This window comes from Strix uralensis, chromosome 5 (assembly GCF_047716275.1).
Source record: "Strix uralensis isolate ZFMK-TIS-50842 chromosome 5, bStrUra1, whole genome shotgun sequence".
NCBI lineage: Eukaryota > Metazoa > Chordata > Aves > Strigiformes > Strigidae > Strix > Strix uralensis.
The window spans coordinates 30,516,704-30,543,298 of NC_133976.1; the positions used below are offsets into that span (position 1 = coordinate 30,516,704).

General features: G+C 37.2%; 1 protein-coding gene across 3 annotated transcripts in view; it reads left to right on the top strand.

Moving 5' to 3' along the window:
• Positions 1–26,302, top strand: part of TMEM168 (transmembrane protein 168) — a 29,703-nt gene extending 3,401 nt beyond the window's left edge. Inside the window, exons 2-7 of one of the 3 annotated variants that reach the window (XR_012629170.1) lie at positions 981–2,247; positions 13,719–13,861; positions 16,321–16,595; positions 20,926–21,697; positions 23,424–23,545; positions 24,757–26,302. Coding sequence is in view for 1 of the 3 variants with exons in the window: in XM_074870232.1 (XP_074726333.1) it covers positions 1,111–2,247; positions 13,719–13,861; positions 16,321–16,595; positions 20,926–21,473 (2,103 nt within the window). In the remaining 2 variants the exon portion in view is untranslated. Of the gene's footprint in view, positions 1–980; positions 2,248–13,718; positions 13,862–16,320; positions 16,596–20,925; positions 23,358–23,423; positions 23,546–24,756 lie in introns of those variants that run through there. The other 2 variants (XR_012629171.1, XM_074870232.1) reach the window with 2 other exon arrangements.
• The last annotated feature ends 293 nt before the right edge of the window (positions 26,303–26,595 follow it).

Below are 26,595 nucleotides of genomic sequence, written 5' to 3' on the forward strand. Positions count from 1 at the left end.
TAATAAATTTTTTTCCTATTTATAGCATTTAGTAGTATTGTTTCTGTGTAAACTCCGTAAGATTAAACACCAATAGGATTACAGTGGTCCTTGTGTTTCAAGAGTGAGTTCAGACTAGGAAGAAGTTCATCCCATAAAATAGTAATGATGTCCATTGAAACCTGCCTAGCAATGTTTTCTTACAAAATTCCCCTAAAAATACTACTATCTGATCCTATACTAATTTAAAAAAAAAAAAAAAAAGCATTGGCTAAATGGATCTGAATAGGAGGCACTTATGTAATAAATATATTTATCCCAATCATTTTGTTTGGATTTGGGGGGGTGGAGGAAGAAAGTGGTTCGGAGGGGTGAAAAGGAAGGCTTTGATTTTACATTAAGAAAAGTCTGTGAAAATGTTGCCAGATCAGTTGATACATTTGTGTGTCCACTCCCCTTTTGTGAAATGGAGATGATGATAATATTGGTTTTTTGTTATCTATAGTGGGTTAAGCTCATTAACTGATATTGAAGTTCTTTTTGTAAATGCTGTAGCTATTTAACTACTAAAAAGAAGTCTTACAAAGCATACTGAAAAGGTTTAGTAGAAAGAACTTACCAAATGTAGTGGTGAAGTAAAACAATGTTTTAAAACAATATTAAACTATTTTAGAAGGTAATGGATGTCATAGGAATATTTTGGATTCCCACAGATATCTAATATAGATATCATAATGGATGAATTTTGTGGAAAAACTGCACAAGCCAGGTTTGGCTCACCTTTTCCTCTCATCCAAGTTACAAAGTAAGATTTATGCTGAACCCATTTTATATTGCTTTTAATAGCGACCCCAATTTGAATGGCCTTTAACAACACACTTACTTGATCTTTATTATGTGCTTTTTAATTTATCCTTGGTGAGAAAGGATATGTCATGTTTATGCTGTATATGATTAAAAGGAATTATTTGCCACTAAAACTTTTTTAATTCTTCTTCCAGGACTTCAGTGATTCTGGACCACTGTTACTGAAATGATATTACAGAAGACTACGATCGCATTGTGTTGGTTGGATGAAACCCAAATATTTACTTTCAGTCAAGTGGGTAAAACCCCCTAACAGCAGTTTACATGTGTAGGTCACTGCGTTACTGTGTTAGTCATTGTCTCTATGCAGCAATGACAAGACTCGAAGAAGCAAACAGAGAAGTGAACATGCACTCATCAGTCAGATACCTTGGCTATCTTGCCAGAATCAACCTACTGGTTGCCATTTGCATGGGCCTTTATGTCAGATGGGAAAAAACTGCAGATGCACTGATTTTGGTAATATTTATTCTGGGACTCTTTGTTCTTGGAATTGCCAGCATACTGTACTACTATTTTTCAATGGAAACAGCAAGTTTGAGTCTCTCCAATCTTTGGTTTGGTTTTTTGCTTGGCCTTCTCTGTTTTCTTAATAATTCTGCCTTCAAAACGGATGTGAAAGAAGAAGCTACTAAATATTTGCTCCTCTCTGCCATTGTTTTAAGGATATTATGTGCTTTGGTTGAGAGGATTTGTGGTTGTATCCATCATCGACCGACTCTGCTGACAACAGTTGAGTTTTTGGAGCTAGTTGGATTTGCAATTGCCAGCACAACTATGTTGGTAGAAAAATCTATGAGTATTATTCTGTTGGTCATGGCTTTGGCCATGTTGATTATTGACTTACGTATGAAGTCTTTTTTGGCAATTCCAAATTTGGCAATTTTTGGAGCCATTGCATCCTTACTCTTTTTTCCATCACTGCAAATCCCCACAAACCCATTTGCCTTGGCATGTTTCTTCAGCTGCCTGATTTCAGATCCCCTTCTTGATGTTTACTTCAGTGGACTTTCAGTTACTGAACGATGGAAGCCCTACTTGTACCGTGGTAAAATTTGCAGGCGGCTTTCTGTCATCTCAGTTGGAGTCATTGAACTAATCTTTTTCATTCTTGCAGCCTTTAAACTACGTGATTTGGATCTCTGGTATTTTGTGATACCTGGTTTTTCTATTTTTGGAATTTTCTGGATGATCTGTCATGTGATTTTTTTTATAACTCTTTGGGGTTTTCACACAAAACTAAATGACTGTCACAAGGTATATTATACGCACCGTGCAGAAAACAACAGCCTTGACAGAGTTATGGCATCTAAAGGAATGCGTCACTTCTGTTTAATTTCGGAACAGCTAGTATTTTTCAGCCTTGTCGCGACTGCTGTTTTGGGGGCCGTTTCTTGGCAGGTAAATAATAATCTCTTTATCTTGATCTCCCTCTTGAGAATGCTCCTGAGAGTTGTTGGCTTCTTAAAATTCCTGTGACTTTTGATGGTGTGCTGTGGCTCAGCAATTCAAAGTTGGAAGCCTTGGTTTCACCAACATGCTCTTCGAATTTAACACTTTGTGCTGCCTTGATTGTGGCCTGTTAAGGCAAGTGGAACTTACCAGCTTCCTTATGCTGGCAGAATGGAAGAGTTAATGCTTTCAGGGCAAAAGAAGTGTGCAATTTTAAGTTTACTTTACTTATGAAATTATTTTGCTTTTGAATTTATTGTGCCATAAAACTTGTTTTCAGAGTCAATCACGGTGTTGAAACCCAGTAATGTACACTATATAGGGCTTTTCTTATGGACTTTTAATTGAATCAAGGCAAATTCATGTTTTAAGAATGTATTTTTCAAGAATTTTGTTTTGCATTTAACCATTAATGTGGACTTAAAGATCAGCTGATAAACTAGTAAATTGTTGGTATAGGATGTGCTCTAAGTGTCTTATTTTCAAATCTGGTTATGCACCACAGGGTATGTCCTCTGAAAGACTAGTTCTTAAAATCAGACAGCATTCTTTGACTTTTCTTTCCATTTCTAAATTAAGGACATTGTCTTTTCTTTAGCAGAAAGCATACATTTCTCTCAAAATGTTTGTTCAGTGCCCAAGTTAAAGTACATTGTGTGTTGTCACAGTTGCAACAGGGTGTTTGGTGACAGTTTTCTTTTTTAAGTTGGTCTAAAACAAGACAACAATCATTTTTGTACTCATGCATCTGTTAAATGTATTACATATATAATAATAATATATAAAAATTATATATTATTTATGGCAGATCCAGTTTACAGAAATGTCTCTATAGTGTTTCCTAAACAATTTACTGTCCACTCCTGCAGATTTTCTTAGATTAAACAACTTCGTGGATGAAAGTTGCAAAATGACTGTCATTTTGTGAGGTTTTGTGTGTTGTTCTTTTTGTTTGGTTTGGTTTTGGCTTTGTGGAGGGGGTTTGTTTGGGTTTTTGTTTTTTTGGGTTTTTTTTTAATGAAGAGCATTAGAGGTTAACAGACAAGCCTGGGAGGAAGGCTGGGAAGTTTTGCTCTTTCTTTGGAAAAGTATCAGCATGCATAGCTATAGTGTGGGGACTTGCAGAAAGGACAAAAGGAAGAAATAGAACCAAAAAGAAGTAGAGAAGAAAAATCCCAAAAATGTATTTACAGAAAGTGAAGGTGCTAATGCACCAAGATAAATGGAAAAGTGATTTGGGAGACAGAAGCAATAAAGATGGAATATCAGCATGCTGATATCGCTAACTTCCATACATTTTCTTCTGAGAATTGGGTGATTTTATCAAAATGCTAGTCTTTAATTTTTATATGCTAGATGACTGTTTTTCAGTAAAAGCAACTTTTTATCATCTCTATCAGATAGTTTTATTAATTTCTCTGTCCTTGACCTCCTCCTTTAACATCCTGAGACACATTCCTTAATAATGACATAGTTTTAAAGTTACTTGGATGGAGTCACTCCACCTAGTTACACCTAACAAAGCAGTCAGAACAAGTCAAGTGCGTAAGTTGTCCAGACAGTCGCTGGAAAGAGGCAGTTTCTTTTGGTGGCGCCCAGAGCCTGTCTGCAGGGAGTTTACCACCAGGCTTGGACAGGATCTGCTGCTGTAGCCCTCCAGGGCAACAGCTTCCTCTCCCCATGCCTTCTCTTTAAAGCACACAGGCATCCCTTAGCACTGCTGCAGTACTGCAAGCTGTGTGCCTAAGCAGGGATGATTGGATTCATACCCATCTTGTTACTTTTTTTCTCTTCACATTGATGGATAATTCATTGTAATTTTTTTCTGTCTCTGTCCTCTGCTGCAAAATAACCTGCAACTGTTACATGTCTGGTAATTTTCAGTCCTCTAATTCTGAAGAAGTGCTCCGAAGTGACTTGTTCAGGACCATTCACAAGAAGCAAACTGGCAACGTAGCTAAAATCTTAGTGTTTGTTATTGGCTAATTTCAGTTTCTAGCATCCTGTGTGTAAATAAGATAAGCTGTTGCTTATCTCCTCTGTCTGATAGGTTGCATATTTGCCTATCAGTGAGAGAAGGAGTAATTGTAGTGACAAAAGTGAAAGGCTTCAGACCAAATACTTTCACTTGTCAGGAAATCTGTTTTTTTATTATAATAATTAATTTTGAGTAGATAATTACATTTATGTTTCTTTTACTATTTTTATATTCTTTCATCATGTATTTATAGTAATGAATTAGCCTAAGATTATGAATGGCAGTTGTCTCCAACTAAAAGCATTTCTACTTCAAAAAACACCGTGATGTTCGCCTTGCTGTGTCTGTTTCATCTGTTGTCAGAAAATGAAATACTTTATCAGACCTGGCCAGAACATAATTTAGTAAATGGATGTATCATTTATTACAGTGATTGCAGGAAGCTGTGGTCTTCTCTGTATTTTTCTGGATAGTGTCAGATTTCAAAATAATTAGAAGAAAGCAAGCAATGATGCATAAGCACACAATTTAGCCTCTTGCAGGGCATTTGTTTTTTTTCTAGAGGTTTAAGGAAATGTGGTTTTTCTTCTTTGCAGGGGGAATTCAAGGCCTTAAGACTCTGCTTTAGAATCCTTTGCTGGATTTTGCTGTTTCAGGAGATCTAACAAGCTCAACAGCAATGCAGCAAACAAGCTTCTCCAGTGAATACGTACTTTTTTTATGGTGATTTATATGTATTGTAACAGTTAAAGAGACAAATCAGACTTAGAGATGATCACTGTCAGCCTCTCCTCTTTAAAAAGTATTAGTTATTGCTAAATACTTGGTGCTTTGGGATTTCAGGGTTTTGTTTGGTTTTGGTTTGGTTTTGCTGCAGAAAAAAGCTAGTGACATCAGTGTGTGGTAGAAAGAGATCTTAGGGCTGTGTTAGATGCCTTTCCATGAAAGCATCATCTTAATGTTACTAGTGGTCAAAAAAGCAAATTAAATATTGAGAAATATTAGGAAAGGACTGGAGGTATCATTATAGCACTGTATAAATCTGTAACTTCCATATTTTGAATAACTGCAATTCTTGCTTGATAGATAAGAAAACAAACGAAGGTTTAGAGAAGAGCAACAAAATTCATTATAGACATTAAATAGTTTACATGGAGGGAATGAATAAGCAAGGATGCTTCATTCAGGAAAAGAGAAAACTAAGTGAGAATATGATGAACATATAAAATATGTGTGATGTAGGAGAAGGCAAACAGTAAGAGACAATAAAGGATCAGTTTCAGTGCAGAAGTTGAGGGGAATCAAGTTGGCAAGAAGCAGGTTGGAGCCAGATAGGTGGGAATAGTTCCTCATACTGCACTGAGTTAGCTCTGGGGCTGTGTATCGCAGCATGCTGCCTGTGCCGGGCGGTTGCAGAGGCTCAGGAGGGAGCTGGACAAGTTGATGGAAAGAAATTCACTGAAGTTGGCATACTGTATGGAAACCACGTCTTGCTCAGGAAGTCCTTGAGCCCCCCCAGTGGTTGGAGTGCTCAGGAAACATGTCTTTACAGTGTTTCCTAGGCGTCCATTTGGCCTCTTTGGAGACCAGACATTATTCTAGATGGACCTTCGGTGCAGCCCAATATAGCCACTCTTACATTCTTATATTGTTGACATTTTTTTTACTTAAATTTTCAACATTTTTTCCTTAACATTCTCTTAGGAATGCCAAGTGTTCCTCAGTCACCAGTTCCTGAAAATGTGTTTGCTCTTTTTAAATTGTTTAAAACATTTTATGTATGTGTAAGATTAACAGTTTTCAGTCTTTGAAACTTCAGTTTGGGATTTATGTAGTCATTTTAGTAAGTGCTAATTATATGTGAAATCTATTAAGTGTCACCTGGAAGGTGAAGCATTTTTTATTTATACCTTTCCTCACTCTGAAGATGTACTGAAAGCTTGTTTAATGATACTGCATTTGATAAGAGGGGTGGCTTGAAATCACTTCATGGTCTGCCATTTGACCTCCTACATAATGAATAGAATTGGCTAAAAACCTGAGCCTTGGAAAGGTACTTCCTAATAGTCAGCTATAAATAATTAGCCATAGCATATAAAAAAATCTAGCTCAGCTGTGTGTGTTAGGTTACAGCCAGAAACAGGGTGATGGAGGGGAGGGGTTCTGTTTCATGGAAAACTTTGTTACAGGCACATTATATATGTCCTTTTAATGGTTTTAATAACTGTAATATCTGTGCATCATATAACTCTCAAGTGTATGAAAGGTCAAGACCTAAAGAGACAGTTGTCTGCTAATTGGAGGCTAGAAGTACCCTATTTGATTAAAATTGCCGGAAAAATATCAAATCTCCTTTTATGGAAAGGCTTTTAAAGTGAGGTCAGTTAACTCGCTGTTGCACATACAGTGGTTTTCTGACTCATGCAGAACTGTTGAGGCTGGAAGTCCTGTTAGCCAAGGACCTTTCTTTAAGAGGAGCTTAGCTCTTGTAATAAGCCAAGGGTTGAATCTCTGTTCCTGGTGCTTTGGTATGTGCTTGGAAAGAACTGTGACTCCTGAAAGCAGAATCTCTGACCGATCAAGCTTTAAAATGTGAAGAGCAGAATCAGGTCAGTCTGAAGCTGGAGGATGAGCTCAGGAAGCACAAGAAGCGTAAAAGTAATTTGTTAAAGCTGGTTGCATTCAGGAATGGAATACCAGCTTTTCAGTGGGCCATATTTCAGTTGGGGCATGATCTGCTTTTGAGAATAATCCCTCCTTTAGCTGGAGAGGAAAGACACCTTGCCTTCTTGGTAGAAATACATTGACATTTTCCTTGCAAAATCTGCTGGAAGTGTTCTGCACCTGCCTTTACATTTGTGTGAGTAATTTCAGTCAGATCAATAGTCTCTTTAACTTCAATTTACTCATTTCAGCAATTACTCACGTGCTTGTCCATAATTAGGCCCTTGGATGGGACCAGATCCAGCAGAAGTCATGCAGATGACTCAGGCATTACTTTAAGAAGCCAATAAAATGATGAAAAATTTGCAGATGAAGGTCTTGGAATTTGCAAGCAAAGATCTTGGAAAGGTTTGGAGGACTTTTTCTCAGAAACTTAAAATCAGGTTTTGTTAAGTGCTCTATGCCAAGGGAACTACAGGTTTTCTGAATTACTGGCTAAAGAGAATTATTATCCCTGGAAGACTTGTATTTAATACTACCAAGAGAAAAATTAACTATATCAGAGACAGGTAAAGTAATAGAATGAAGTACTTTCAGTACATTATTCTTTTTTTTAGTGAATTTTATGGGTTAGTAAAATAATAGTATTCATGATATCTTGAGTACTTGTACTTAAATGGACGGTACTATTGAACTCAAATTATTCGTGGAAGAATGTATGTACGCATATTTTCTTGTTTTGGGGAGAGTTAGTGATTTTGTAGTCTTTATTGTGGTGTGATTGCCTGGTGTTTCTTGAAAGCTCAATTTACAGTATCTTGTTAAAGTTGAAGATGGTGACTTTTTTTGACTTCTCTAAAAACAAGGTTATTTTCTGAATAGTAAGAAGTTTTCTAGGTAACATCTATATTTACTTGCACATAGTTTTGTTAATATCACAGATAAAATAACTTTTGAATGCAAATCATATCTAGTCTTTCTCCTTCATTTTCCCCTGCTTTTCTTCCTGACTTTCATGTTTAATCCAGACCTCTTCAGGCTTTCCTTGTCCAGTTTAATGTTTTTTTTTCTTTTTTCCCCCAGAGCCCCTGCTGCATCCTCTGACCTCCATGTTTTATCACAAAGACATGCTACTCCTGTTTTTTTTAATTCCTAGTCACCTTTAGTTCCCACCTTTCTTTTCCTCACTGTCAGTTTTTCCCCTTCTTGCTGATTCAACTTGCATATCTGTCTCACTACTTCTTGACAACCTTGTTCAGTTTCTTTTGCAATACTATTATTCCCTCTTTCCCCACTATTTCATCATCTCTTAAACTGGATCCTAAATCCCCCTTGCTCACTGCTCATCATTTCTTCTCAAACTCACCTGCTATCCTGTTTATTTTTGCTGCCCGTCTTCCTCTCTGGGGTAGGTGCTCAGCCCTCCTTGGCTCTCTACCTGTCCAGTCCTGTCCCAAGGACTGCGTCAGGTTGCCTGCTGACATCCACGGCGGCAGCACACCTTGCTGCTGTCGCCACTGTTTCCAGAGGCCCTAGGTCACGAAGAGGATCTCTGGTGACAGGAGAAAGAAGGTATTCATTGTTAGTCTAAAGTATGTGATTTATGTGTTAAGCTTGCTGTCAAAGTCTCATTAATATGAGAATTCCAATTTTTATATTAAAAAAATCCATTTAGTATGCTTTTAAATTGACAACCGCTCCTGGATTTGCTGGGACAAATGCATGTAGACTAAAGCACAGACTTTCCTGTGGTTAGAACAGGAGTCAGGGATGGGAAACATAATACATTAAATCCATCTGCCAGTGAACATGACAGGTATTTTCTGCAAACTGTTTTCTAGATTTTCCCAGTGCAGTTTTAATAGTCAGAAGTAATGGCTTATTTATTGTTCTCCAGAGACTATTCTTTCATTCAATAACTTTTTATAAGACTCTTTCCTGTGATAGTTGATCTACATTGTAACTTTACAAATTTTGTCTTTAAGCTTCTTTTTCCCTGTAATATACGTATCTTGTTTTCATTTGGAATAAGATATCCATCAAATATTTGTAGATAGATTAGTTATCACATTATCCTTTTTCTCCTGAGCCTTCTCCATCATGGAGTGTATATTTATTTGTTTTTGCAGAATCACTACAGAGGAGCTAAGTATAACTGTATATTTTTTTTATATTTACGTGTGTGTATATATATAAAAATAGGTAAATATTATTCAGCTTGGATAATGGAAAGCAGGGCAGACTTTTTGCTTGGAAAGACGCAAAGACATCTTTGTAAACCTCCTCAGTTGCTGGTCTGTTGCATATAATCCTGTGCAGCCTGCTGTAGGTGGCCCCGCTTGAACAGCAGGTTGGACCAGATGATTTCCAGAGGCCCCTTCCAACCTCAACCATTGAGGGATTCTGTGGTCATCTTAGTTGACATATGTTTAGTAAATTATTTCTATTTTAATCAGAAGGGCTCTTCTGTAGGGCTTGGTAACTGGCTTCCAATTTAAACTAACATTTCTTTTTTTCTTCTTCTTCCTAGTTATTTTTGTCAGTCGCATATCAGTAATGCTCCATTGTTAAATACAGTTCCAGAATTGTTCCACTTCTAACAGTGGTTTACTCTTTGGGACTGAAGTTGTCGTATCCATGAGTATAAAATTCTGTGTCTTTGCTGTAAAATAACTCTAAATTCTTCTGGTGTTTTAACAGTTACACTTAACAATAGGCATTGCTTGAAAAGCTAAAGAAAGTGTGGAAAGACTACTAATGAATCTCACCCATCTTTTATTGTTTGTCATTTCAGTCATCAGAGGCAAGAATGATTTTTTTTTTACCTTTTCTATGTTATTTGAAATGAGAACGCACTGTGTATATCCTAAATATTCCTTTAGAATGGGACAAACAAAGGCAAAAAACACCAAAGACAAAGAGATAAAATGGCTTCTCATGTTTTCAGTGGGATCGCCAAGATGGTCACTGTCTTCTGTTTGCTTTTTGAGCAGTCTATCTGTAATCGATGGGCACTTAAGAGTACAGGGATGTACTTCAGGCTGAGATTGCCAGTGCAGTTGAAAACAGAGTGAAAATGGTTTGAACAGATGAAAGAACAAAATCCCTTTCTGGCTCCGCCTATGCATCCATGGCCATCTGCTACATTAAGGACCAGTCATCAGATCTTTTGGATTTAGTAAAGCACTGACAGTCTCCACCCGGCATCTTAGCTGTTATCTTAAAAGAGGGACCTATCTTCAGATTTACTGTAATTACCAACTTAATTAGATACTATTTTTTACTATTTCAATTTCTTATAGTTTAGATATTTTAAAATGCCACCAAGTCATTTTTTGCAGAGCTGAATTAAAACATTTAATCAGTCTTACTAAAGAGCTGCTCTAAACATCATTAATCATTCTTTATTTGTTAGTGATATATTTCTTCTAAATCAAAACTGTTGAAAAAGTGCTGACAGCAAGGGCCAGCATCTTTACATTAGATAGATGTCTATACATATAAAATATCCATACTAACAATACTTTCCTACTTCATAGCATAAGATGGCTACTAAATGAAGATGAAGTTGAAACTTCAGGTGGAGCTGAGTTGATTCATAACACTGTAGAATTTCATATTCCTTGTTAATACTTGGTACAAACTCAAGACAGGATACAGAAAAGGTAGATCACTGAGATGATCCTTACAGTTTCTATATAGGATCCTTATCTCGCAAATACTTGTGAATTTTCTTGCCGGTATCTTCATATTAGTAAAATTACTTTCAACAATTAAATGTAGATATTTTTTTAGAAGTCAGACTCAATCAGAAGTTTGGTGAACACTGTTAATCTTTGTTGCGTTATTGTAGAACACTGTAGACTCAATAAATTGCATGTGTTTTAGGGGATTAGGGAAATGCAGGGAGTGTTTAGAACAACACAGCATGTTGTAAGAAAACATCTACAATAAAATTCATATAAAGTAATAATATAATACTATTCTTTAGGTTATTATGATAGCTGTAGTTTTTATGGGCAGATGTGGTTTTTATTTTGTAATATGTTCACTGTGATCAAAACACTAATGCAATATAAGAGCAGTTTGCTCTCACAAGATCCAGGAAAAGTAATGTTTATGTATGCCATATTGACATATCATGGAAAAACTGAATTTGTCGTAAAAATGCGTTCTAGTACTTACCAATCCATGCGTTGAATCTTTCCAAGCTTAGAATCCTCTGACTAACTGATCATGAATAGAAAGCTTTTCCAGACAAGTCCTTCAATTTCTGCAGGATCCAAGTCATCCTCTTCTTTTGTAACTTAAAGCAAATTATCCTTCTGTTATCTACAGTTGCAGAAGTAAGTCTCCAAATCTTGAAACTAATGTAGGTAGAGCGCTCCACTATTTCATCAAAGTCTTATATTTTACAAGGTTTCTGTAGAACAAAAACTAACCAAATCTCTGTAAGTTTTTATTGCTGCTGCTGCTCTGAGTCCTTTTCATATTCAGAGTGCATTTGGGAAACTGAGCAACAAAAATGAGCAATTTCTCCTGATATATTTGAAACAAAAATTATATTGGCTTAGTTACAGGATTTTTTTCTCCTTATTGACAACAAAACAAGTTGAGGTTGCACCATAATTGTTACAGTGTTCTAAGATTTCCTGTCTTCTGGTGATTTCAGGTAATTGTATGGATTTTGAGGAAATTATTCTGAAAATCTTTATTCTCCCACACAAAGCTCACTATGTGAATGCTTCTCTGCACTTGTCTTAAACACATTCCATCTTCCCACTCACTCATTGATCCTGACCCTCTGAGCCTGGGAGAGGGAAAGGATTGTATCTGGAAGGATGCAAGTTATCTCCTGAGGTGATAAGAAAATTATGTACATAAAAGTGGTTGTGAAGCTACTATGATGTATGTGTGCTTCATAGGCACACATTGCTCCTTGTAGATTCAAATTACTAGCACCAAATCATCAAATTACATTATAGCATGTAAAATCAGATTGCAGTATTAACACTAGCATTATCACTGTTGATGAACTGGCTATATCCAAATGTTAGCAAGTCAGTGAGCATATTACTTGGACTTTTGTGATAAAGGTGTGCAGGGCTGTGGGTAAAGGGAAGCTCTCCCTGGTTGTTCTGTGACATGATTTGATGTCAGCTCAATGTCATGTCCTCATCTTCTTGAGAGCTAGAAGCTGAATAAATAAACTTTTCATTTGTCATTGATTTTATAAAGCATAGTAGGAGCTGGGTATAGTTTTATAGTGGTTTCAGATGTTGGAATTTGAGAATAATGCTATCAGTTATCAGTTAATATCAAAATCTGGTGTTTATTCATGGTTAGAAGTATTGCTGTCACCATTTCAAGCACACATAGGTGAGATTCTTCCATCAGAAGTGTAATGGGACACTTTTTAAAACCAGGACAGGTAGCAAACAGTATTCTTCCTTAAGGCAGGAAGCACATTAGATGGATAAAGCTGTTCTTTCAGACTAAGTCATGTAATATTTATGTGTTTGAAAACTAAATATAGTTGAGTTAGTGCCATGTGCCAACAGGAACTGAGTTGGTTTAGGTGTCATTTTTTTCAGTATAATTTACTTTCCAAATTATTAATAGTTGTATCTATGTGTGAAGCTGAACTACCAGACCACATCAAATCACTGAGTGTTAAACAATAAGGCAATATCCAGATTTTTAAAACACATGAATGTTGTAGATTTATGTAAAGAGGGCGAATAAAACATAGATGTGGTCAGAGGCCACAGGACTCTTCTGAGGATGGAGATCTCTAGCTATTATTTCCTTTGCTGCATAACAAACATTAGTATTTAATAACTGCACTGTGGATATTAAAGTTCTCAGTTAATTATATATTATAATACTTTTTCTACCTTTCCTAAAGCATTTAATGCCTCATTAAACCCATTCACATCATATTAATTAAAGTGAATCTCTATCTCTTCTGCCTCTCACTGACAGCTGGCATTTCAGAAGTCCGTTTTTATTTCGCTGGTGTGAGTGGTTGAGACTTAACTTTTGAAACTTCTTTTTTTTACAGAAATCATCAATGTATCAGTGAGTGTAATCTTTTCCAAAACTACTTTTTACCTACAAGACAGGAAGGCTCAATGTAGGGTATTGGCTCTGTGAATGCTACAAAGTTCTGTAGTGGATATCCTTTCTCCTCTGATATTTATGTAGCTGATAAAAAATTGTCTTTTTAATTGCAGTGTTCATAAATGTTCTCAGAATTCATCTTTTGTGTGATACATTCCACAAAGAGTATTTTAAAAACTCTTGGTGCTAAAAAGCAAGAATAGTTAAATCTATATTTTTAATGATGCAATATAGTATGCTATCATCTGATGCTAGGTACATAATATTCTGTGTTGTACTTTACTGATTAAGGGCTGACCCTGCAGATATTTACAGATATTTTACACACATAAATAATTTTGTGGCATTTGATTTTCCTGCTTAAATGGGTAAAGCTAAGCTATGATCTAAGTCCTGTGCTGTTAGTGTTTTCAAATGCATTCCTTTCAGAAGAGTGATCCCTGCTTACCAGCCACCTTCTCCCCAGGTCTTTCATTTGCCTTTAGAGTACTTCACTGTGTAATATGTGGAAAAATAATAACTATATATTATGTACAATAATGTGCATGTTTCAGGACCTAATTATGTGTGATCACAGGGGATTATTCATAAAACCATAGCCAACAGACAGGAGGATTTTTCATGCAATACCTAAATCTCTCTATTTTCTTTTTAGCCAACCAATGGGATCTTCATGAGTGCATTTCTCATCGTTTTACCTCTGGAGTCCATGGCTCATGGGCTCTTCCATGAGCTGGGAAACTGCTTGGGAGGAACATGTGTTGGGTATGCTGTTGTGATTCCCACCAACTTTTGCAGGTATTGTTACCATGTATTTTAAGTTCACAGTAGTGTAAGTGTACTGTTAGCTCGTAGAGGCAATCCAGTGCTGTTGCTCATATTTTTCAATAATTAAATACTAATTTAAATAATAGGCAGGTTTTGTATTTTTCCTTTTCCTCACCTTCCAAAAAGAATGAGTAACTCCATCTCCACCTTTTTTATACGTATTTAATTTGCTTTTCGAAAGCCAATGAATGCTTTACTCACCAGTCATGCATATAGAGAGATTCCACAGTCTGTATCTCATGCAAGTGAGGATTAAGGCATTTGACTGAGTGCAGATATTTTACATGAGGAGATTTAATAAACCAAATAGATCAGTTCAAAACAATTTTGAATTCTATTAAATGAGATTGTGTCTACATTTAAAGGACACTGAAATTAGATTTGTGAGTGGACTAAATGTCAGTTACTGGTATTGTGAATTTACAGCTGATTTTTGTTCCAATATAAGTGTTACCAGATGAGAAATGCTTGCAGGTGGAGGGATTGTACTATTATTATTTGCCCATTTGTGTGTTTTTCTTACAAGCTTTAAATTTGCAAATGCTATTTTAGCCATATAATTAAAATAGTGTATACTTTTTTTTGTAAACAATAAGTGAAAACTATGTAAGTTATCTATTGCAGTTACAAGAGAAACACAGTAGTAAGTTGAAATGAGAGGCTTTAAAAAACTGCCCAGCTTGAGTATGTGTAAAGGATTCAGTGGATAGGGAAAAAAATTAACAGACAAAGAAACAGAAGGTAGCATGCTGATCTTAGATCGCTGTATCTTAAACAGTGTAAAATACTGTTAAAACAAATTTTTTGAGCTTCTGATCTACAGTCTTCAGCTGTGCACTCTTAAAAAAAATCTATGTAGTCAATTATTGTTAGGCATTAAAAAAAACTTTTCAAAATTTACATTACAATATAAACACATTATTTTTATTTCCATGGCAACAGTTCTTTCATTGCATTATATTATTCTGTCTCTGGCAGTTCCCCCTAATTTTTGAGTGAATGAGATACTCTTGAGCAACTGTTTAGGACCTGACAGAACTAAACTTCCTTATTAACAAAGCTTACTCTTTCAATGATGGGCCCAGTCTTTGCTTGTTGAAACAAACAGTAATGATGATGTATTCAGTGTAATTGTAGTAGTGGAACGTTAGCCTTTATGAAGGCACTAGACCAGTGAGGTGCAAAATTCAATTAGCTAGACCAATGAAGAAACCGGGTAGCTTTACACACTGACTTGAGAATGAAATACATGAAGAATGCATACATACATGCATATATATAAAAAACAGAAGTCATATTTTGTATTAGTAGATTAAGACCATCTCCATATTTTTACCCACAAAACCTCTCCATGTCTGTAGCTGAGCATAAGTCAGGCCAGTTTGGTATAGCTGTCAGTCATACTCCTTACCATTATTACACTGGCTGAAGAGTGACGAATGTATTTCTTTTTCTGAAAATACATCCTGAAGAGTGCTCCCATAATTGGGTGTCTTGCAAGACCATATCTCTTACTGTCATGATTAATGAATAGCTATGTAGACTTGAAAAAAAAGTGTGTATGTATTTTTATATATTTTTAATATATATTTTCTATATTATATATAGAAAGATAGTATATATAGAAATACAATACAATGAATATGCATATATAACAGAAGAGTCCAGGACTCTTCTGTTATATATGCATATTCATGTGTGTGTATATATATACACAAACACACACATATATATATACACACACAAACATCTATAAATACATGGTTCATTCCCGGTTTAGTTTGTAATTTTCTTAGAACTTTTCTAAGCTGTAAATACTGTTATCTGAAACGCATTTCTTTGCTGAAAGATCAGCATCTGAACAGCACACACAAGTAAGAATTAGTGTATTTGTGTGAGTACCATATTGAATAAAGGCTAGTTTGGAACAGAGCAAAAAATATCTGAGCAAAATGTGTACTTGGCTTTCTCTTTAGTCTATAATTGAAAACTAATTTACATGATGTTTTGTGCAGATTAGCACTCATTCTCCCTGCGCTTCTTTTCAGTTGTGTGTGAAAAAGTGCCTGTCAGAAGGCAGTGCTCTCTGTGGGACTTAATGAAATTGTTGAAGCCAACCTAGCGTGTTCACGTCACAGCTCCTCTCTCTCTCCCTCTGTCTCTCAGCTGCAGGAATAGCATGGGGTTGAGTAAGGATTATGCTTTGAAGTGAAGAAGTGTGACAGAAGGGTGGGGAGATAGTGGTCCCTCACTCAAATACAGTATTTTGAATTGTTTATAAACTGTAAATTTCAAGTTAATTTGAATTTAGAGCAGCGCTACTTCATAGAAGAGAAAATATACACAGGGAGAAAATCACCAATTGCTAGAAGTTCACTAAGCGGGAAATAAGTATAAATCATAATCACAGCTGGTTTTCTTCTCTTTAGTCCTGATGGCCAACCAACTCTTCTTCCACCTGAGCATGTACAAGAGTTAAATCTGAGGTCTACTGGCATGCTTAATGCCATCCAAAGATTTTTTGCATATCACATGATTGAAACATATGGTTGTGACTACTCTACAAGTGGACTGACCTTTGATACCCTTCACTCCAAGATCAAGTCTTTTCTTGAACTTCGGACAGCAGATGGACCCAGACACGATACCTACATTTTATATTACAGTGGTCACTCACATGGTACTGGTGAATGGGCACTGGCAGGTAACTGGTTTTCTTATTAATAGTTTTGGTATTGATAAACTTTCCAAATCAATTAATTTGTTCTTTAAAGAATCATACTGGATTGCAAAACTTTGATGTTTTGGTCACATTTATTATCTGATAGTTAAGAATGGCAAAGAACCACCACTCTTTGGAGAACAGGTTCATACAAGCTCCTGGCAGGGAAGGAAGGAAGGGTAACATACAGAGCATGGCTTTTAAGAGATTCAGGGGCTACAAGGAATTATCAAAATAGGCAAGGTTGCAGGCTGACTACCTCTACTAGTGGAGAGAATGGAGAAAGGCTGAAGCCCCTTTTGTATGCAGTTAACTTGATATAAAGAAGCAGCTCTTCCCTTACCTTGCTGTGTATGACAGACAGGTATGTTTCTTCATGAACATCTATGTCATTCTAGTATTTAGTCCCTTTGATAAAAATCCTTTTGCAACTAACTAGTCTCACACTTGTTCTCAAAATTGCCTAAATATTGTTGATCCCAAATGTATGCTTACAAATTTAAACATGATTTCATATTCCCCTTACAATTCAACAAATTATCTTCAAAGATCACTTTTTTCCCCAGAAAAGTGAAGTGGAAATGACACCCTCCTGCTCTAAAGACTTTCCCTTGTATTTTGAGGAATATTTGTTCACTGTAATGAACAAGCATAATTTCTTCTCATTCCATGGACATGGCAGAGTGAATTATACAGTATTCTGTGTCACTGTGTCAGTTAGGCTGCCATAAAGGACTGCATTCATGTCCTTAAGATGTGCTCTGGGTTTTTTTATAAGATAGAATCAATAAAATAAGTAGGAGGCAGGTGTACAATCCATATTAGAAAAACAGGTCTTCAAACATATATCAAACCTTGTATCATGAAAACAGCTATGGTTTGCTGACAGCCTGGAGTTTGGGAGTCACGCAGTGTAGCCTCAAGACTACAAACCCCTATGTAAAGGGCCTGTTTAATGCCTTGCCATATGCTTGGCATAGACTTCACTATTTTCCCTTTTCTTGGCCTGTTTTTGATTTCTTTATAATGGGTAGTCCTATCTCAACTGTATTTTTTGATAAACCTACCAAAGTTTTCAAATCATTGGTAGGTTTAGCCTTGCTCTTCTGCTGGAACTGGGCTTCTGAGGTTCCTGTGTGCAAAAAGTGAATCTTGTAGTAAATGCATTGAAAATTTGCAATTTTTTTTCTTTCTGGGACAGAATTAATTCTCTTGGATAGCACTCTACCTGCAAGCTCCTGGCTGTCGGCAGTTTCTCTCTGGGGGCATGTGCCTTCAACAGTGTACACAGATACTAGCTTTGCATCTGGTCCTGCTGAGGTGTTCAGGCGCTGGTCAGTTTTCATCTGGAGGCCATATGCCTGCTTTGGTGCAACTCCATGCCTGAACTGTTAGACCTGCTGAAGAGCAACATGTGTTTTTTTCTCAGAGGCTTCATCTGTGTCAGCTGTACTCTGAGCTTAGCGTGAGTGATGTACTGCAGTATATGTCTGGGTAGATGAATGACTTCTCAGAGAATGGGATGGTTTGTCCATAAGAGCAGCTGCCTCTCTCTGCAATTGTTGAGTCTGTCCACACATTTTCTGAAGCAGGCTAGCAGCAGAACTCTGCCTCCCACCCATGGCTCTGGCTGGCAGCGTTGACACAGTTTGCTTTCTAGCACATACAGACCCAAACGTTGCTCCAAAATTGGGCAGCTTCCAGCCCAGTCCTGGCTTACATCTGGCCAGCCTGGATGTAGTGTGACAGGGGAGCTCAGGTCTCTGTATACCTGTTCAGGTAGCTGTAGCCTAAATTAAACTCTGCCTTCACTTTTAGGATAAGGGCCAATGTAACCATTAAAATAAAAAGAAAGTTTCTGTGCTGAAAGATACAGCGTGTAAATGCAGTGGTGTTCAGCTTTCTCACAAAGCTCCTTTTCAGTTCTCTATCCAAGCACACCTTCAGCTTCTACTTGAAGATACATATAGTCACATAAGGAGAGGAACAGGCACATGTCACATGTCTTGCATCCTTTTTCATGATTAATTTTAGATAAATCATGGAGTGTAATGTCATAGTCCTTCCAGATAGCACTGCTCCTGAATGTAACTTGAAGTATAAACTGAAAAGATGAAGGCTGTTTGATTGTGTAATTGTACTGCATGTAATGGACAGTGGCGTTTCATGACAGATGGAACATTTGGTCATCAGCTTCTGTAATGTGTACCGTCCTCCGACCTCTAAGGAGGATGAAGAGAGATGGCAACAATGAAATACAACATTTGTATGTAATAGAAAAAGTAGTGTCTCACTGCTGGCTTTTGCCATGATACGGCACAGCAGTAGCAGTGCGGTCTTCGCTTTGTAATGACATCTTTTAAAGGAGGTTTACTGGATTTATTAGTTCACTAATGATATTCCTCTGTTGTTGGAAGCTGAGATGCAACACAGTGGTGTATAAAAGAAACTGCTAACTAGTCATGCATAAAATATGAGCAGTCGAATGACCTGGGAGGTCATATTCTCTGAGTGAAGGCACAGGCAAGAGCTGGGCTAATGAAGCTTTGTCTCTGCTGCTGAAACTGTAAGCATAACTGCCTGTGAAACCTGCCAGAGAGCCAGATGTGGCCAGACGCATGGATTTCTTACACAGCTTGGTGCCTAAATCTTGCACTGGCTGATAAGCCCATGCGTTTGAGGTCAGTAGGGTTAGAAGCTGGAGCATGTGTTTGTGGGTGTGTGTATGAAGGATGAGATGGTTTTCTTTGGGTGTTTCTATCCAGTACTGTTTTGAAATCACCTGCACCCCTGCATAGTTACACTAAAATAAAGGGTTTTTTATAAGCCTTTAAAACATAAACAAATAAAGAAATTTTTACTGATAATTGACACAAAAGGCTTACCTAGAAAAGAGGAACTGCTTCTATATAAGTCTCTGCTGTAAATAACTACAGCAATTTGGGGATCATGTACCAAGACAAGTCATTACTTGTCTTGCATATTAAGATTTTTCTTGGTAATACATTTTCAAGGTTTGCATTTTTTTTGAGAAAGTTGTAGCCCTGAATTTTGCTTTTACTTTAACTGTGAAAGCATGCTCGAAGCTTCAACTCTGAGCTATTAATTTGAAGCACACTTTAGTCAGCCCTTACAGGTAGAAATGTAAATGCTGAAATATGTAGCTATTTTGTTTGAGATTCATCTATGCAGTTAAATTCCTACTAACAAGATTTTAAACACTGCTAAATGTACTTATATTCCACAATGAAAAATCAGTATGGAATTAAAATGCAGTTATTTTAAATGACATTTTTCTACCTTTCTTCTAAAAGTTGTCTTTCTTTTTTAAAGTTGATGTTTTCAGACTAGAATGTTTTTGTTGTAAATCTGTATCAAAGCTCCAACCTGCCAACACCTAGACATACCAGTTCTTCACATTAATAGTCACTGTAGAGCCAATGGAGATTTATTCACTTGTTTGCAAGATGTTTTCCTTAGGCACTTGAGTAAGTAGTCTGCTTTACAAAGCTACATAGATCCTGCAGTATCTGTTACACTTTGGCAGAAGGAGTCCCCACTATAGCTAACTTGGTTTAATTACAATCTGCTCTTTCCAAACATTGTTGGAGCAAGAGCTGAGATGGAGCATGAGAAGTTGGACACTGTAGTTGTGTTTTCTGTGCTGATAGGAAGTAAATATTTTGGAAAAATTCCTATGAGATTTTTGTTTCATTGAGTTGTAAATCCATACCAATTTTAATTTTCTTGAAGCTCTGAAGATGACTCTGTCTATAGAGTGAATATCTCCATTTCTGGTCACGTGAATTTTTAAAGCCAAAGCGATGGTTGTGCCTGTAGGTGGCTTTCTTGTTGTGCTTTGAAACTGTTAGCATGTGTTGTGTTCAAAAGTCCCCTCTTTTCCTTAAAAGAGGAGTTCTTTTTAATACTAATAAAAACATTGAGGTTTTTTTTCTTAAAGTTATTAAGTTATTAAGATTTAATACAAAATAAACTCTATTTCAGGCTTTCTTTCCTTGTTTAGCTATTTCCAGATTTCTTCAGTAGGCTGTAATTTCTTTCACTCTGTGAGGGAAGTCCTTTTTTTTTTTTTTTAAATCAATGGTCTCATCTGCCACAGCAAGTCAGGTGGAATCAGTTAATACATCTGTGGAGACATGCAACATCTACAGACAGGGAGGATCAGTTGAAAACTTCTGTTATATCTGTCCAGGTTGTTAAAGTAAGGGATTCTTGGAACCCGCAGTCAAAATTCTACAGAGGTTTCTGTTTCTTCGTTTCCTAATACTAAATCTTTTTTTCCACGTGGCAGGGGGTGATGCTTTACGACTTGACACACTTTTGGAGTGGTGGAGAGAAAAGAATGGCACTTTTTGTTCTCGACTCATCATTGTTTTAGACTGTGAGAACTCTCAGCCTTGGGTTAAAGAAGTAAGAAAAGTAAATGACCAGTATGTTGCCGTGCAAGGAGCAGAAATGGCCAGAGTTGTAGACATCGAGGAAGCAGACCCTCCACAGCTTGGTGACTTCACCAGGCAGTGGGTTGAGTACAACTGTAACCCCGACAGCAACATCAGCTGGTCCGAAAAGGGCCGTACAGTGAAAGCGGTCTATGGTGTGTCAAAACACTGGAGCGACTACACTTTGCATTTGCCAACGGGAAGTGATGTTGCCAAACACTGGATGATATACTTCCCACGCATCACCTATCCATTAGTACATTTGGCAAACTGGTTTTGTGGTCTCAATCTGTTCTGGGTCTGTAAAGTGTGCTTTAGGTGCTTGAAAAGACTGAAAATGAGTTGGTTTCTTCCCACAGTGCTGGACACAGGACAGGGTTTCAAACTCGTCAAATCCTAATTAGCAACCAAAGAGAAAATTAAGTGAGAGCTCTGGGAACTTTCTCACTCTACCATACTTACAAATTTTTATATGACTATTTTTCTCTGAAAAAGTCTGCTACACTCACTTTATTGAGCTCTTTGTGCAGCTACAGTATATGCAACAGTTAGAAACCACAATCTTAAACAGAAGAGGGTAGGACTATGATATTTGAGTTTTGTTACTGGTCTGTATGTACGTAGGTAAGTGACTTATTTAATATGACTGTGCATTTTGGAGACAGTTCGCATGTTCACATGCGTTACTTAAAGCAGCCTTTGCTCAGAGTCACCAGTTTGATGGACAACAGCTCCTGTGAATGTTATAGCATGCTTATTTGTCATTTATATCCACTATAAGGTTCAAATACAGGAGAGTAACCAAGCTAATATTCAAATCAATTCATATGTCCTTGAAATTATATGGTGGGGTCAAGGGTATTATAAAACAGCACTGAGCCAAAAAAATAGAAGAATGAATAGCCATTGTAGGTAAGTAGCTACCAAGAGTCTTTATTTGCTTTTACATCTTCAGCCCCTGCCTCAGTTCTCTACTGCCATCAGTGGAAATTTGCCACAGAAAACAAGGAAATCAGACAACCCTCTAATGTTCTGATGCTGCTTGGACAATGTTTTCTGAAGTACAGTTTTAAAAACTTTTCAGTGTTACTTTCAAAATTCAGTATCTTGCTGGTGATCTGTTCTTTTTTTTGGTTTTTTTTGTAAATATTCCCAGTAGTTAATTCATATATGGAATAAAAACTGCACTGATAGTGTTTCTGTCACCTGTTAGGGTGGTTCTGTCTTTTCCAGCCTCTTACTAGTTTGTATTTTGAAAAGCTACCCTGAAGGAAAAAAAAGCAAACCCCAAGGAATTTTAACGAAAAAATAATCCATAGATAAAAAATGGAAATAAAAGTGCTGCCTTGCTTCCATGTTTATCTGAAGTCTTTGCTGTGCCTAAAACCTTGATTCTGTAAAATGCCGAGTACAGGACTGGACCAATGAGTTCATTATCTATTAAAACCACAAGCAAAGTTCTTCAGAAAAAATGGATTATTCCCTTAGGACAGGAGTGAATCCTGAGTTCTCCTCAACTGTTTTCCCAGCCACAAGATCCTAACCTTAATCCTTCCATTTACAGAGACTCTAGAAATCCTGTTCTGGCCTTTCCTCTTTAGTCAGAGAAGTTGCATAGCTTTCTGATCTCGTTTTCTCAAGTACAGAAAATAAGGAGTGAAACAACTAAACGGCTAAGACTGTACAATTTGTGGTGGGTTTTTGGCATATGTGTGTGCATCCAGTAGAGCTAGAGTTTACTTTTTCCTGTTTCCATCAGTATTTTAATAAAAATGTTAGGCATTAGCTGATATTTGTCTAAAATATAACTCACTATTTTTTTTAAATTAAATACATGAAAATACTCTAGGGGCTCTTTAAGTCTTTGCCATCAAGGGTTTTTCTAATTCCGTGTGAACTAAATTAGAGAATCTGCTAACACTGATATCTGTTACTAACTCCTGAAAATAAAATGTGTGATTAATTTGAGATCTGCAAGAGCCAGAGTAATTTACACCCACTAACTTCAAAATGGTGATTTTTGTAGGATTTACAGGCGACAGCCACTAAGTTTCTTCTTTAGTGTGTATTACACAACTTTGTTTAGCGAGACACCACCCCCCACCCTGCTTTGCTTTTGTGGTGGTTTGACCTTGGCTAAATGCCAGGTACCCACCAAGTCGCTCTATCACTTCCCCCCCTTTCCCCTTTTTTTCTCAATAGGGCAAAGAAGGGAAAGAAAATAAGATAGGAAAACAAAACAACCCTTGTGGGTAAAACAACAGCAGTTTTAATATAAGCAAAGGTCCGCGCGCAGAAGCAAAAAAAAAAAAAAAAAAAAACAGATTTATTCTCTACTTCCCATTAACAGGCAATGTCGGGCCTTCTCAGGAAGCAGGGCTCCAATACGCGTAGTGGTTGCCTCGGAGGACCAAGGGTGACCCCACCCCCTTCCTCCTTTCTCCCAGCTTTATACTGAGCAGACGTCATATGGTATGGAATATCCCTTTGGTCAGTTCGGGTCAGCTGTCCTGGTTGTGTCCCCTCCCAAGATCTTGCCCACCCCGTCCCACTGCGGGGGCAAATGTCGGAAAGAGCCTTGGTGCTGTGTAAGCACCACTCAGCAGTAGCCACAACAGCAGGGTGCTGTCAACACCCTGCCAGCTCCCAACATAAAACACAGCACCATGAGGGCTGCTACAGGGGAAAACCAATTCTGGCTCAGCCAGACCTGGTACAGCTTTTCTCCATCCCCTTCCATAAAGTGAAAAGGGGATAAAGAAATGAGAGCTCAGATATCCTAACAAGACTCAGTTCCTTCCATTGGGTCTTCTCTAAGTAAATACTGTGATTGCAGCTCTGTCACGGATTTGAGAGGTGGCTTTTCTCAGTGAGGACAGAGGCACCATCTAACTTCAGGTATCCAACTTAAGTCCCTAACATGGGAGCCTGAGGTAGGAGTCATCTCATCCAAATTCAGATGTCTGAAAGCTAGGCATCTGAATCCATGCTAGTGACCTGAACTGCTCCACTGCTCATTAACAGAGAATAATAAATATTTCCAGAGGAAGACTCATTTGATGTCTATTTTAAGATTAATTTTCCTGTGATTGTGCCTATTAGATTTGTTTTGGGTTTGCTTTCATATGCCAAAGGTGAAGCAGACAAATCCCTTATGTCTGTTCAGTAACCTTAGAGCACTTCTGTTCTAAGTCATCCTCAGGAGCCTGGGCTGAGTACATAAGCTCCTCATACAAGCATGTAAGTTGGATACTTGAAGTTAGGCTGAACGAGCATCTGTCAGGTTGCAGAAAAGTAGCACTGCCTCCTCTGCAGAAGTAATTTTCAGCTATTTCTGGTCATCAACGCTTGAGAGAAGAAAGATTGCATAAAGGCAATCATTTGGTTTGTAAAATTACCGTTATTTTGACTTCTATTTCAGTAAAAGTTCATCTGATCATATCATAAACTGTTCCAACTTGAGCACTAGAGCTTTTTAAGAATGTCCCCATAAAGCAACACTGTAATACCTGATAGTCCCCCTGTGAACATTTGAAAGTCAAGAAGTTAGTCCTTTCTGGTTTGGAAAAGCTTTGAAATTCAATCAACCATAATACTTCCCGCTAATTATAATGGGTAAATCTCACTCTGTACCTGCTACTGTTACATTTTTACGGACATCATCTGTTTGTTTCTTTTTGTAGAAAAAAGGGAACAACAAAAGTGTGGGACTCCTGACCTGTCCTGAGACTGTGAGCAGTATCTGCTCTGCAGTGCAGTGATGGACCTAGCTTTGGGAGGAATAAACACAACAGTTGGTGCTGATCTTTGGCCTCTGTTCATTAAATGGTTTCCAGCTTACTTACCAAACTGTTAGATTTTCTCTAGGATAGACTGGGTGATCTTCAGCAGTTTGCTGAAAGTTAGATAAAGAGTTAGCTAAAAATATAGCAAAAAAAGTATTTGTAAAACTAATCATGTGTTTGCAGATTTGTTTCAGTTTTCTCAACTAAAGAACTCTAGTTTTCTGAATTTGAAATAGTTTTAAGCTAAGGTATTCCTACTTTTGTTATTTTTCTAAACAGCAAAGGCATGGTGAAAATGCTGATTTAAACTAGAAGAAATGTTTACAGCCGTTGAAACGATGAGGCCTTTTTGGACAAAGAGACTTTTCTTGTGTATTTCAAAATACAGTATAACCAGGGCTGTGGGATGAGGAGCCTCAGGAATTCAACAGCGTTAATTCTCCACTTCTACACTGACTAGTATCAAGGTGTCCTACCGTGACCCACGTTCCCAGGTGGAGTTTTTCCCCAGTCCTGGTGCTCACACACCTCTGCGGGTCTCTGCCTGGCCCTGGGTGTGCCTGAGGGACAGTGCACCAGGAGCTCCTAGTCCCAGCGAGGACTGAGGAGTTATCCCTCTGCTGTTCCCTGCATGAAATACAGGGCCAACACCTGACAGAGGAATTTAAGTCTAATTCCAAAGAATGTTACATATGCTATCAGTTATGTACAAGTTATTTTTCTTTAGTGGTAACATGCTTACAAATTGTCTGGATGGAAAAAATGTAGATATTTTTTTTTAGAGGACTGTCTCTGTACTCTACATTCAGACATTTTGTTATAAAGCTTGTTATAAATTTGTACCACAGTAGTAATGTTATATTGACTTTGTTTCGTTTACCTCCTGTATAGTATCAGCCTTGCTGAAACATGCAAATGCACTAGGTCCTACAAATTTAAGTCTTTAAAAGGAATTCGAATTGCAAATTCACAGTAATATTTTTCTCTGAACAAGTATTGGGGAAAAAAAGCCATTCTTCTTCTTTTTTTGCACTACCAGAGTTACGTATTTGCTGTTCCTTATGCTTTGTATGCCTTGTGATTGTTGTTGTCCAGCCTTCAGTTCAAATTTTTCCCTGAAATAATTTCTTCACCTTTATTAAGTTTTCCCTTTATTTTGCAAAGGCATAATTAATGCTGTGCTAGCTGTAAAGCACCTCTGTTGCAGGAGCAGACAATGTAACTGGGTTAATTTCCTTGTTTATAAATACCTTTCTGTGGGAGGATTTTTACTGGACGTACCGATTTTAGATCTGTAAGTAGGGGGGGTTTGTGTGTATTTGTGATATTACTTACATATATTTTGCTGGTTTGGGTGCTCATTTCCATTTCATGTTTTTGTTTATGCCTTGATCACTTCCCAAATTTCTGTGCTCCCTCTTGAATTACATGGTTTTTTTCTATACAGCTTGTTTCAGAGGGTTTTTTTTACCTAGAAATTGCAAGCGAGTTTACTGAAACTACCCTAAGGATTATTTGTAGTTTAACAATTTAATAGAAATGAGAAATACTAACTTACATTATTAATACCTTTCACCTTGTCATTTTCTATCACTTAGTCAACAAACTAGTAAAAACATTGTTTATACTTTGAGACATTATTTTATAGAGACTTAATTGAAGACTTCATTTACATGAGTATTTGTATTTAGTCAAACTTGTCATCTCCAGTAAGGTCAAGTTAATGGAGTGTTCCTG